Raw genomic sequence first — 13,539 nt, forward strand, 5'->3', positions numbered from 1 at the left:
TGGAAACAATTTTTTTCCTATAGAACCTATCACAGACATCAGTTCTGAGAGAGTTGCTAAAAGAAGTAAAAATGCCTGACTCAACAATTATACTTAAGCCACCAGAATTCTCAATAACGGTATGTAAGCTGCTGTTTGGGATGTGTTAAAACCAATGATAGATTTAAATTTTCTAAGCAAATGTTGCTGTTATTTCTTAGTTACTAAAATCAGAAAATAATCAAGGCGTTGATTCTGTGATCTTACTCAAGCACAGTGCTAAATTGCATTCTTTATGTGAACAAAGACTTATGTCTCCCACTCATTCTTTGGAATGGTTGAAAAAAGACTAGAAATGTTGAATAATTGGAATTTTTTATTATGCCTAATTTCAGACAAATGGCCCTTAGTGAAGAAAAACTATCTTGATGAGCTTCAGTCTAAAGTTGGCTTTTTCTCTTCTAGGCAAAGCTAATTTATAATTTGTCTTTTTCTGGCTTTCAGAAACATTCAGATCTTAATTCTGGAAGGGAAAATGGTAATAGGTTGTAACCTGTAACACAAGTAACTGCGTGTGTGCGTGCGTGTGTGTTTTCTTCTGACACAAAGTTTTAATAGCTGAGGTCAGTACAGTACTTTAGATTGTGCCAGAAAATAACATTAAATGAGTTAACTTAAATATTGAAACATTTGATGATTGTAAGGAGGCCCCAGTGTAAATGAGACACTGGCTTTTTTTTTTTTTATCCTTTCTGGAGTGCAGCCCATTACATTTACAAAAATGTATGCATGTTTTGCTTCAGAGAGTCAGATTGTCTGGATTTTCTGGTTCATAGCAGAAGAAACATAATAAGTGATTAAACTTGTATGCTGCCCAACTCCCAATGACTTTCAGAGGCTCACAACAATCAAACAAAGAAATTACAATAAAATTGATAAAAGATGGCAAGTGTGACAGATGGAATGAAGCAAGGGTTCTTTTTTTTTTTATTCAATAAACACATACACATACATACAAACATAACTTGTTTCCAACTTCTATTACTTTTACATATAAATTTAGTAATTACAATTATAAAATGAAACATTAGACGTGCTCCCACCCCCAGGACCAATACTGTACTTAATCATTCTTCTTTCCAAAAATATAATAATTCTTGTGTAGGTGTACATCCTTTCCCTTTCAATAAGGCAAATTCTATAACTATATCCCATATCTCTGCAAAGTCATTTCAACTTTGCAACCCCCTTCTAACTTTAATATTACACATTAGCTTTTCATTGATTGCAATATCCCACACTTCTTTATACCATTCCTCTATTTGATAATTGCCTTGTGTTTTCCATTTTCTAGCTATCATTAGTCTTGCCGCCATCATTAAATTTGTAATTATATCTTTAATAGCTTGAGTGCATCTAACCTTATCATACATTGATAACAGTGCTATAGCCAGACCTTCCAAATTTATCCCAATTATTTCATTTATCTCTTTAAATACCTGTTGCCAGAACTTCTGTACCTGTTTACAACTCCACCACATATGGAGATAAGTACCTGGCTCTTGACATCCCCTCCAACATGTTACTGAATATTTCTTATCTATTTGGTTTAATCTTACAGGTGTGAGATACCATCTCCAGACCAATTTAAAGTAATTTTCCTTTATCCTTACCAACATAGTTTTTAAAATACGCATATCCCATATCTTACCCCAACTCTGATTACTTATTTGTTGTGTTAAATCATAATCCCATACTGATTTGAGATAATCTTGTTGATCTTCAATTTCTGATATCTTATAAATTTCACTTGTTTCACCTTTAATAACTGCATTGTCTTCTTTGTCTTCTCTCTCTAAAATCATCTTCTCGAATCTTGTGTAACCTCTACATTCTTTATTTTCATTTATCCACTCCCTAGTCCAATTCTCTAATTGTATACAGTTAAGCCACGATATCTTTCTTCCCCTTAACACCTCTCTTATTCTATCTTTACTATTCATTTCTTTTGCCCAATCCTTTATTCGAAATATTTTCTTCTCCCCCAATTCGATTTTCAATTCCTTCTTTAAATTTGTAGGGAATTTTTCTATCATCACCACTGGGGTCAATGGGGATACAGCTGGCATTAATTTCTCTTTATATTTTGCCCAAATCCTTAAAATAGTTTTTAAAAGGGGGTTCTCAACCCCATCCAGTCATTTCTTAGTTAATTAAAAAAATACATTTTCCAATTTCCATTCCACTTCTTGCGTTTCCATTTCTCAACTCTCCTTGTCCTACCATACTGTCTATAAAATATCTTGTTTGATTAGCTGTATAGCAAAGTCTTAAATTTGGAAGCCCCAGTCCTCCAGCTTTTTGAGACTTATACCATCTATTTTTATTCACCCTTGCTTTCTTGTCCTCTTAAAAAAATTATTAAACATGGTTTGCCAACTCTTCATTTCTATCTCTGATACCTTAATTGGTAACATCCTAAATAAAAAAACTATTCTAGGTAAAATCTTCATTTTAATAATTGCTATTCTGCCAAACCATGATAATTTAATTTTCCTATAATCCTCCAACTTCTTTTTAATGTCTTGCTTTAATTTATACAGATTTTATATTTCTAAATTATCTAGCTCTCTTGTTATATTTATTCCTAAATATTTTATTGAATTCTTTAACTTAATATTTATTTTGTTATTATTCATAAACTATTGCTCCCTCTTCTTACTGTAATTAAATAACATCATTTCTGATTTGGACCAATTTATTTTCAGCCCTGTCATTTCCCCAAATTCTCTCAAGTGTCCTTCTATTTCCTCCAATGACTCCAAGGGGTTTTCAATAGTTAATAAAGTATCACCTGCAAAAAAGCTTACTTTAATTTTCCTTTTGTTCCCAATCCCTTTAATGTTTTCATCCTCTCTAATGACATTGGCTAAAATTTCTGTAACTAAAGTAAATAGAATTTGGGAAAGGGGACAACCTTGCTTCGTACCTCAGGCTAGTGAAATTTGATCAATGTGGTTTTATAGCAGGAAGGCAGATGTCAAATTTAACTGGACAAGTGTGGAACATAATAAATGCAATTAATAAAAACAGGTTGAAAGCAGGTCTAATAGCTTTGGACATATTTCAGGCCTTTGATTGTGTGGAATGACCAGCTCTAAAAATAATAATAATAGAAACCGTGGATTTGGGGAAAGATTTCAACGTTTGATAAATCAGTTATACCGACGAAATACTACAACAGTTGTAGAGAACGATGGAAGGACAGGGTTCTTACTCTCCCTTGTTAAACACCTAGGTGAAGAGCCAGGTCTTCACTGCTCTTCTGAACAAAGCAGAATGGGGCTCATTCGGTTTTTGGGGGACCTCATTCCAGAGGGCAGGAACTGCTACAGAGAAGGAGTGCTTCCAGGGTTCCAATGAGGATGGTGTTTAATTAAAGGAACCCAGAGCACACCAACCCTGAAAGATTGAGGTGGCCAGGCAGATACTATGGGAGACAGGTGATCCCTCAAGTAACCAGGCACAGTGCCATGTAGGGTTTTATAGGTAACAACCAGCACCTTGAATTGCACCTGGAAGCAAACTGGCAACTAGTGCAGCTCATGAAGCAGAGATGTTACATGGGCATACCAAGGTATGCCCATCACTGCTCACACTGCTGAAATTCTGGACCAGTTGAAGCTTCTGGGTGGTCTTCAAGGACAGCCCCATGTATAGGATGTTCCAAAAGTCAAGCCGCGAGGTGACTAGGGCATGAGTGATGTCTGAAGGGCCCCTGATCTAGGAAAGGGCACAACTGGTATACCAGATGAAGTTGTGCAAAGGCCTTCCTGGCCACATATGCCACCTGCTCTTCAAGCAGGAGCTGCAAATCCAGGAAGACCCCCAGATTGCACACCAACTTTGAAGGGGAAGTGCTACCCCAACCAAGGTCAAAGCTGGAATACTATCAGATGTGGGTGGTCCAAACACCCAGAGCCACTCAGTCTTGGTAGGATTGAGTTGGAGACAGTTATTCCCCATCCAAACCCACACAGCCTCTAGGCACTTGACAGCCTCACTTGGCTGGCCTGGGTCGAAAGATATAACTAGGTATCATCAGCATCTTGATGATACTGAGCCCCAAACATAAACATAAAAACATAAACTCCAAACATAAGCAGCATAAATGACTGCATAAAGTATGTATGTACTTACAGCACTCTCTTTATATGGTCTTTAGGAACCTTTGGAAGTAATGCTTGATCCACCAAGACCTCTAACACTAGCAATGTGCCAGTTTTTGGCAGAAATGCAAGAGACAAAAAAAGGAACTGTGACACCTAGAGAACTTTTCTCTCAAGTTTGTAAAAAGTGAGTATCTTATTTATAAAGTTATATTAATATACTGTTGAAACATATATTTTGTGTAATTTTGGATCTATTTGATTACACCATGAAACTAGTATCTACAGTATTTATTAAGTGTTAGAACTGATCCAGACTGGAGAAAAAGGCTTGGATAAGATCAAAAGAGTTAGTGAATTGGTTTTTTTTATATATATATATATATATAATTGGCTTAAACCAATATCTGCATCTAGTTCTACATGGGCTTCTTATCCAATTATTGCATAAACTGGGACCTTGAATTTTGGAAAAAATATTACATACTTAATCAGCACTATAACTGTTTAAGATGGATATCAGTATATAGAATTTATTTATTACAGCTTACTTTACACTCAATATCTCAGTGACAATTGTACTATAATTTTGATAGTATGCTAACATTTACAGTTCTATAATTTTCTCATTGATCAGCTAAATATTTAAGTGAAGTTATCAGTTGCTGTATAATCAGGTTTCTGACAATTTCAAGTGACAATTTACTTTTAAATATGTCAAGGCTTCAGTATTGTATGCATTTAATAAGGGATAAATGTAGCATTTTAGAAAAAGACATGCATAAAATTATATTGTGAATCTCTTTTTGAAGAACCTTTATTTTTTTTATGACTGTCAGATTGTATTAGGAACAGTACAATGAAATAATGTTTCATAACTTCTGTTATACATGTTCTTGTAACATCTTCTGAGTTACAACCCTGCCTTCACTCCCTGGAGATTTTAAATTCATGTGCGATGTTTTATCTATCATTTTTTTTTCCTTTTGTGTAATTTTTATACAGAAAGCATTGTACTTTCCTTAACATGTATCTGTGCATATTTTAAAATAGAGCGACACGATTCAAAGGGTATCAGCAGCAGGACAGCCAGGAATTGCTTCGGTATCTATTAGATGGGATGAGAACTGAAGAAATCCAAGTAGGTATTTTATGATGAATGGTTGTTGCAACTTTACAGTCACAGTGTAACTTTACTTACAAAAACTTTACAGTTACAGTGACAGTCACAGTCTTCTTTACTTACAAAAAGATTAATCAGAATGGAGCTGTCAATTGTTTGTAAAAGTCAACTGGCAAAGTCTAATCTTGGCTGAATTCTTCTTAAAACAGTGGTTATTGACTAGGCTTCAATCATGTACATATTTAACAGACAGCAGATCTGTGCTTCATGTTGACTAAACGTGCAGAGTTTTTTCCTCTTTCTAATTAAGAAAAATGCTTATTGAACTTTCACATACAGTATGAACAATATTCTAAATTTAATGTAGTATTCTCCTCATCATTCCCAGGAAGGACTACTGTAAGTGGGAACAATTGGGCCTCTGATGATAAGAAAGTTTAATTATTTAATCCACCAAAAACGTTGGTTAGTAGAAAAAGGTGAAAGATTATTTTGATGACTTTTTCTTCAGCCTATCTTATTTTCTCTCCATTCCCCTCCAGCCCCTTTAAATCTTCCCCAAAGGATTGGAAAACCCTTCAGACTCATGGCAAGTAGAGAGTGGAAAATGTGGAAAAATAATTTTTATTTATTTATTTTCAGAGTTATATGCCATCCATGCCTATATGGCTTGAGATAGCTTACAAAAATATAAAGATTAAAAATCTCAATGTCAGCAGCAGAAGAAAACTCTAAAAGGCCTGGGTAAAAATGCTTTTTGAAACCCTTTCTAGACAAAACTGTTGATTAATTTTCAAATTTTCCCTCCATAGCAGTTTAATCTATACTATAGATCCCACCTCTGAAAAGCCAGAGTTGACTGGTGTTGATCAGTTGCTGATGTTAAATGATACATAAATTTGATATGCACAAATGGTGCAGCATGGCCTGTCTGATCTGAAAGTCTGAGACACAAGTAGGTAACTTGGGCCTAAACTGGGGCTTTGAGCATGACTGTAACTAGCATTACTATTTCAGCAGGGGGGATCATTCCCACTGCTGCATTCCGGACCAGCTGTGATTTCCAGTGTTCCCCCACAAAGTTTCTTCAAAGGAGAAGCAGCAATTGGGTCCTGGGTGGTGTGGAGAGAGAGAGAGAGAAAATCAGATATGTACTAATACTAAAACTAATATTTTCTATTTAGTAATAAGCTTATCTATAAAGAATAGTGTTTCTGTTCAACAGTTACAGCTAAAAAAATACTTCATTATACTTATTTCTAGAGAACAAGTGCTGCAATTTTTAAAGCACTAAATAATTCTGACAAAGAAAATGAAGAGTTGAAAAAAGAGGTTAAAGGTAAGTCACCCTCATCTTCATTTGCGTATTTTAAGGGCAATCTTTGACTTCTGAGGATGATGTGGACCTGTCCCTTTCCTTGAAAAAGGGAGTGAAAATTGTTTTAAAAATTGGTGTTCATTTAAATAGTTTAATAATGTATAGAGCTCTGTCAGTTAATATTCAGCTAGCATAATTTAGGATTAGGCTTCTTCTATCTCAGCAGCACTTTGTTATGTTCAGCCTCAGTGTACACCTGTCTATAGATTATCTGATTTGATTTCAGCATTTATGTTATGTGTTGGTATACTTGAAAATTTTGAGATATTCCCTTGAGCTTTATGTCTGCAAGGAAATATTTGTGTTTATTATACAGCGAGATCAGAGTTGCAAAAGTAATTGATCTACAATATGAAGTTTGTCAGTTCTTGTTTCATTTGTCTTTTGTTTGTCAGCTTCGTTTGATTAAATGGCAAACTAAAGCTCTCTGGTATACTGTATATGTATACAGGCAGTCTTCGTTTAGCAACCACAATTGGAACTGGCAACCCCGTCACTAATTAAAGTGGTTGCTAAGTGGGAAATCATGTGATCACTACTGCTTTCCTTTTCCCACTCCCCCGCCCTTTGGAATGCTCACCCTGGTGCTGGGATAATTAACAATAAGAGAATTAATTTACATTCATTGGAGAGGAAGGGATTACAAGAGAGTAAGCAAGGATACAATGGGGTATACACATTAAAAGCAATGCACTGACGCCGGCAGCTGTGAGCATGCTACGCAAGGCAGACAGCCTGGTGTATTCCCCATTGTGTACCTGCTTACTCTCTTGTAATCCCTTCCACTGCAATTTCTCTCCTCTGCAAGAGGGAAGGGGGAAAACGGATCAGGAAACGGAAAACAGGAGGGAGAGCCTTCAGAAATTGCTTGGTTTTTTTCTTCACCCCTCCCCTGCAGAGTGGAGAGATTGGAGAGGAAGGGATTACATTAGAGTGTACACAGGCACACAGTGGGGAATGCACCCAATTGTTTGTGTAGTGCACTTGTGACTTCCAGTGCCAGCACATTGCCTTCAATGTGTATTCTCCATTGTATGCTTGCTTATTCCCTTCCTCTCCAAACTCTCTGCTCTGCAAGGGGGGGGGGGGAGAAAAACAAGAGGTCAGGCAGAGGGCAATGGGTACTGACAGTGATGACAATCACATGACTAAGGGACAGTTTGTAAACAAGGACTGCCTGTATTTGATAATTGGGATCTTAACAATCAGCTCTCTAGATTTCCTCATATTGTGGTTTTGTTTTTGTTTTTTTCCTTAGCAGCTTCAATATCACATAAAAGATTGAAAGGATTTTCAAAAGTGTCTATTCTACTTTTTAAAAAATAATTCTTTGGATATAACCAAATCCTTGAGCTCCCTAAAGTATCTCTGGATTGAGACTGGCAAAACAAAGCGTATTAAAAATATAAGAGGATCCTACAGATATATTGTACCGTAGTCCTATAAGACCTGGGCAATGTTGCCAAAGGAATTGTAAACCAATACATTTTAGATGTAAATTTAGAAGAAAAATATTATTACAACTATTTACTGTAAGATGTAATACTTAACATTCTGTTTGCTGTATATATGAAGTGCACCTTCTTTCTACCCAGTGTAGTAGCAACATAATAATTGGTTAAATTAAGATTAAAATGTATATTGTTGGCATACTGTATTTTATTTTAGAATATGAAAAGAAAAAGCTAATGCATAGTTTTGTGGACCGAATTTTTGGTGGAGAATTAACAAGTACAATCATGTGTGAAGAGTGTCAAACAGTAAGTTATATGTGTGTGTGTGTATGTAATGCTAAATTTGGGGGCCAGTAACACTAGGGGTGATGTCACTACCCTGGATTTTCTCAAATTATCTTCATTTCCATCTGACAAGGTTCAGCATTATGCTACACTCTGTTTGTGTAGGTCTAGCCAATCATGCCTTATTCAACACAATTAAATAATGCAAAACATAAATATATCTGTGTCCTAAAGTTCTGCCCAGGTACAACTTTGAAAAACTTGGAAGCTATAGCAGTTGTTGAATAAGACTTTTCCATGACTAACAGAAGCAAAATAAAGTATGACAAAACATACAAATGCAGTATATTGGAGTATTTTCTTTAAAAAGAGTTCAAGTGTATCTTTTCAAACGATTACAATATATATAAAGTGAAAAATCCCATTTTTATATATCCATGCCCCAGTTGTTAAATTTGTGTACTGCTTCCTGGCTTCCTTTGTTCATATATGTTTATATTAAAAGACACTGCCTAATTTTTTTTTAAAAAGGTATATTTGATTTATGCTCTCTCTTTTTGCTAAAAAAATGTACTCAAGATGATTACAAAAATACAAAACCAAATTAATTTACAAACTAAATTAACAAACATTAAACATTATGTAATCATATGTTTATTAAAAATACTACATTTTTAAAAATGCATCTATCTTTTGTGAAGCTAAAGAGATCAACAGTCAGGTTTGCTAATATATGTATCCATCTAGATGAAAGCTTACACCTGATATTAAAATTATAGTCACCTTCCAAACTGTAATTTTTCTGAGGAGACAACTTATTCTGTATTCATAAAAATCAGAATAAATATAAATGTAATATATTAAATTATAACAAATATCCCCATTTTGAATTTTAGTACAGATTGTCAGATTTCATTCCTTATCTCTCATTACCTTTGCAGGCACTTATCTCTGTTTTTGCATCTTTTTTTTTTTCACAAACTTTTTTTCTTTGAGTTATGACAATTAATTTAATTTCACTTACCTTGGTTCCAATGTCAGTCTCTGGAGGCTTTATAATCATAATTTTTTTTTATTCTTTTATAATTGTAAAATGTTTGTTTCAGGTTTCTTTGGTACATGAACCATTTCTTGATTTATCACTCCCTGTCTTAAATGATCAGGTAAGCAAAAAGTTTACTTTTAGATGATAAAATTCAGGGTTCATTATCAAGATACTGAAAGCATGAGGGAAATGAACTATAATCTAAAATAGTCAAATGCAGTATTTAAAGAGTATTTTTTCTATTTTGTGAGCAGCTGTCATGATATGGTATAAGTAAATAAGCTCCTTGAGGAAGAAGTATGCCAGCAAATATTAAGATTTCATTGGTTGGAAGAAGCTTCTTCAGTTCTTAAAGGACAGTTGGTAGCTTTTCCTTTCCACTAAAGGAAAGGCGTTGTGCCTCAAGTAATTTGAGAGTCCTTAAACTTCACAAGTTATTTTCTAAGTAACTGCTGTAGGATGAGTTCTCAAAACCTGTTATTCAATGGATATTTTTCTTAATGGACGAAAAGTATCTGTAAGACTCATCAAGAAAGGAGGCTTGTCTCTTATGTGTAGATCTTGATGGATGAAAGAAAATTCAAGTTCACACTGAGCAATAACCAACAGAATCTTGGCTGTTTTTCTTCCATGTTCTTTTGACAACAATCATAAATTTATATTAAAATCTAATGTAGTAGAACCTACTTTGTATCCTCTCTAACCTATCCATAATTATCTTTTTTAAGACTGGCAAGAAAAAAACAAATGAAAATAATGTTAAAAAAATACAGGAAAAAGAAATTGACAGTTATGAAGAAAACATAGAAAATGAATGTTATGTGAAAGAAAGAGATGAAATTCCTGGTACAAGTAAGCATCTACAGAAAAAGGCAAAGAAAATGGCCAGAAAGCAAGCAAAGGTTAGTAACAATGAGGACAGGAAAGCATAAAATGATCCAGGACATATATGCCTTAGAGATGATTTGTAGTGGGTGAATTGAAGTGTTGTTGCTGATTTGGATGACCGCTAAAGGAGTGACAGATCATGTTGCTATATTTGACTATCATTTACATATAAGTTATAGCTTTGTTTGCTGAGATATTTAAAGTTCATAAGGAGAAAGTAACATGCAAATGGGATATATGAGAATCCAAAGGTCACTACTGCTGATTCTTAGTAAATCAGACTGTATTTAGCTTTAATTCTGGATGGAGCTGTATTGCTTGTAACTCATACGTTAACTTTATTTATAAGTCATATATTAGCTCAATTAATTCTAATTTTATAAATAATTAACAATAGTGCTTATATATATATATGTATGTATGTTTGTATATATATATGTATATGTATATATACACACACACACATCTTCAGCATACATTACTGTTAATTATTCTTTTGATATGCTTGATTTCTTATGCATTTCATTTGGCAGAACCAACGCCATCAACAGAAATTTCAGGAAAAAGCTATTCATCTAACAGATAGTGGTGCTACTGAAAAAACTGAAGTTGATCAGGATTGCAATAAAATAATAGAAAGTAACTCTGAGATAACTTGTCTGAAAATAGGAGACAAAGAGTCATTAAACATATGTGAAGAGCATTGCGTGGATAAAAAACATATAAATGAGCGAGAAAGTATAATTCAAGTACAGAATGCAGAAAAACATGATGAAAATGCAGACAGTTGCCACCAAGACGCAAACAATGAAGTCAGTTTGGGTGTTTCTACAAAAGACTTTGTTCCCACTATAGAGTGTGCCAATAAATTTGATGATCTGCCTCTTGAGAATAAGGATGAGGAAGATGAGGATATTATCAGTGACTTCAGCAAATTATTTCTGGAGGAAGAGCCTGGTGAAGATACAGATAGTTTGAATGAATTTTATGATTTTGAAACACCAATATATGAAGTAGTAAATGAAGATCCAGAAACAGCATTTTGTACTCTTGCAGGCAGGGATACTATGAACATAGAAGAAAATTCAATTCTTCATTGCTTGTATCAGTTTACTCATATTGAGAAACTTTGTGAAAACAACAAACTGCTTTGTGAAGTGTGCACACGCAACCAACTTTGTGGAATGAAGACTAATGGAATAAGTATGTTAAATTGTTCCTTTTTGAAGGAACACTGAATTTATTTTTCTTATCAAGTCATTGAGTAATAGCAATTACTTTATTTTAATGGAACTAGGTAGGAAGTAGTATATATATTTCCCCATTTTATAAAAGGATAAGAAGTTATCATGTCCCATTGTCATAAATATCCCTAAAGAAAAATAAGTTGCCAATTTGTAGTGAATATATATTTTGGCTTGTATATCTCTGAAAATCCTGAAGACCGTATGGCGAAACTGAGTGGAATTAAAATAGTCTAAATGTTTATGATAATATTTTTCATTCTTTAGTTGGATATGTAGAATGGGTAGGCTTCCAGCAGCACAGATAGAACTGCTGATACTATGAGGATATGTCTTTTTATTTTTGGAAGTTTTTCAGGTACAACATAATGTTCTGGATTAATGTGTGCAATATTTTTGAATTTTATATGCCCCACTTTGAGTTTAAAACAGTTATTCCACATATGAACGGGCTGTTTGACTATTTAAAAAATGTTTTGAGCTTGAAATGATTTTCAAACAGGGAGACCTACCAAAGTTGATTGAAAGAAGCAGTTTAAGTTCAAAAAATTTAACTCACCATTACTATGTATAATATGAAGCAAAAAAGTAGAATCTAGACGCATTTCTCTGAGAGATATATTTAAATATGAGGAAAACAATAACTGAAGAAATCAACAAAGCGAGGTGGCTATGGAGCTTGCAGAACTATGCCTGATATCTTGATTTAGTTTAAGATCTACAAATTTATACATACTATTTTTGAACTTATTTTGAAATTACAAGCAAAATCCCACATTTACCATAAATGTCAGAAAAATGACATAAATACAGTTTCCAGAAACTCCTAGCAAATTATTCAGTCTGCGCAAGGGTAAATATTTTGTTGAATTTTGTAAATCATGAGCATTTGCATTTCTCTTCCCATAGAAATCAGTGAGTCTGATTTGTTCAATGTTCCAGTGGATTATGCTTGAAATTCAAAATTATTAGATCTCATGTACATAGTGAACCAAACAATTTCACAAGAGATAATATTCCTGAATATCTACTAAGTCATGATCTGTTTTTCCTTTCTTCTCCAGATGCCAAGAAATATCTATACACTAATGCCAAAAAACAAATGCTTATTTCTCTCGCTCCACCAATTTTAACCCTTCATTTAAAAAGATTTCAACAGGTATAATTAATGACTTGAGTAAAGTAAGTTCAATTATGTTAGTTTAATAGTGCTTCCTAGGAAGTGATTGAGACACCAGTACACTGGACATTCTTGTTTATTGCCATATGACATTTATATTTAAGCCTTAAAATAAATAACTTGCATTTATTACTAGACCTCTTGCCTTTAAGAACAAAGTTTTTTTTCTGATCTTCAAGGATACTTGCTTCTGTAATTTTAAGTTGGGTAGACAGGTGAGTGGTCTCCAGGTGTTTGGGACTACAAATTCCAGAGCCTTGACATTAGCAGAGCTGGCTGGAAATATTGGGAGTTACCCTCTGGACAGCATAAGCTTCTTTCTGAGCTTTGTCTTATTTTGTATTTTCCGGTTCCCTCCAAGGCTGGATATAATCTCCAAAAAGTAAACAAGCACATAACATTTCCTGAAGTTATGGATTTGGCTCCTTTCTGCTCAATTAAGTGCAAGGTAAATAATAAAGCAATCTTATGCTATTTCCATTACTCAATTTGACAGCTGTATCACATATTACAGTCCACAGCAGGTAGCAAAACATAGCTTTTCAATGAAGTAGCTAAGCAGGATAAGTCCTATTTAGTATTTGAATGGGAGTCCACCATGAAATCCCAGGACTATTGACTGAGTTCCTCCTGGAAAAAGGAAATGGCCAATATATTGTTGCCAAGAAAACTACACAGATGGTAGAGTTTGATTCAAGAGAATATTTACTTTTTTTTCACTTATTGAAAGTTTAGTCTATACTCATAAAATTATAATGTGCACCTCCTGTAAACTTGATTTGAACATGTTAAAA

At 34.1% G+C, this 13,539-nt stretch overlaps 1 protein-coding gene across 4 annotated transcripts in view; it reads left to right on the forward strand.

Annotated features, from left to right (window-relative positions):
- Positions 1-13,539, forward strand: part of USP16 (ubiquitin specific peptidase 16) — a 24,100-nt gene that overhangs the window by 7,913 nt on the left and 2,648 nt on the right. For all 4 annotated transcript variants that reach the window (XM_007441511.4, XM_007441512.4, XM_007441513.4 and 1 more), the window contains exons 7-16: positions 24-119; positions 4,205-4,335; positions 5,202-5,289; positions 6,535-6,610; positions 8,318-8,409; positions 9,495-9,551; positions 10,162-10,335; positions 10,855-11,524; positions 12,630-12,724; positions 13,107-13,193. In XM_007441511.4, the coding sequence (XP_007441573.1) occupies positions 24-119; positions 4,205-4,335; positions 5,202-5,289; positions 6,535-6,610; positions 8,318-8,409; positions 9,495-9,551; positions 10,162-10,335; positions 10,855-11,524; positions 12,630-12,724; positions 13,107-13,193 (1,566 nt within the window). The remainder of the gene's footprint in view (positions 1-23; positions 120-4,204; positions 4,336-5,201; positions 5,290-6,534; positions 6,611-8,317; positions 8,410-9,494; positions 9,552-10,161; positions 10,336-10,854; positions 11,525-12,629; positions 12,725-13,106; positions 13,194-13,539) is intronic.

Source organism: Python bivittatus, unplaced genomic scaffold, assembly GCF_059951505.1.
Source record: "Python bivittatus isolate LINGU-HERP-01145 unplaced genomic scaffold, Pbiv_v1 ctg000350_np1212, whole genome shotgun sequence".
NCBI classification, from domain to species: domain Eukaryota; kingdom Metazoa; phylum Chordata; class Lepidosauria; order Squamata; family Pythonidae; genus Python; species Python bivittatus.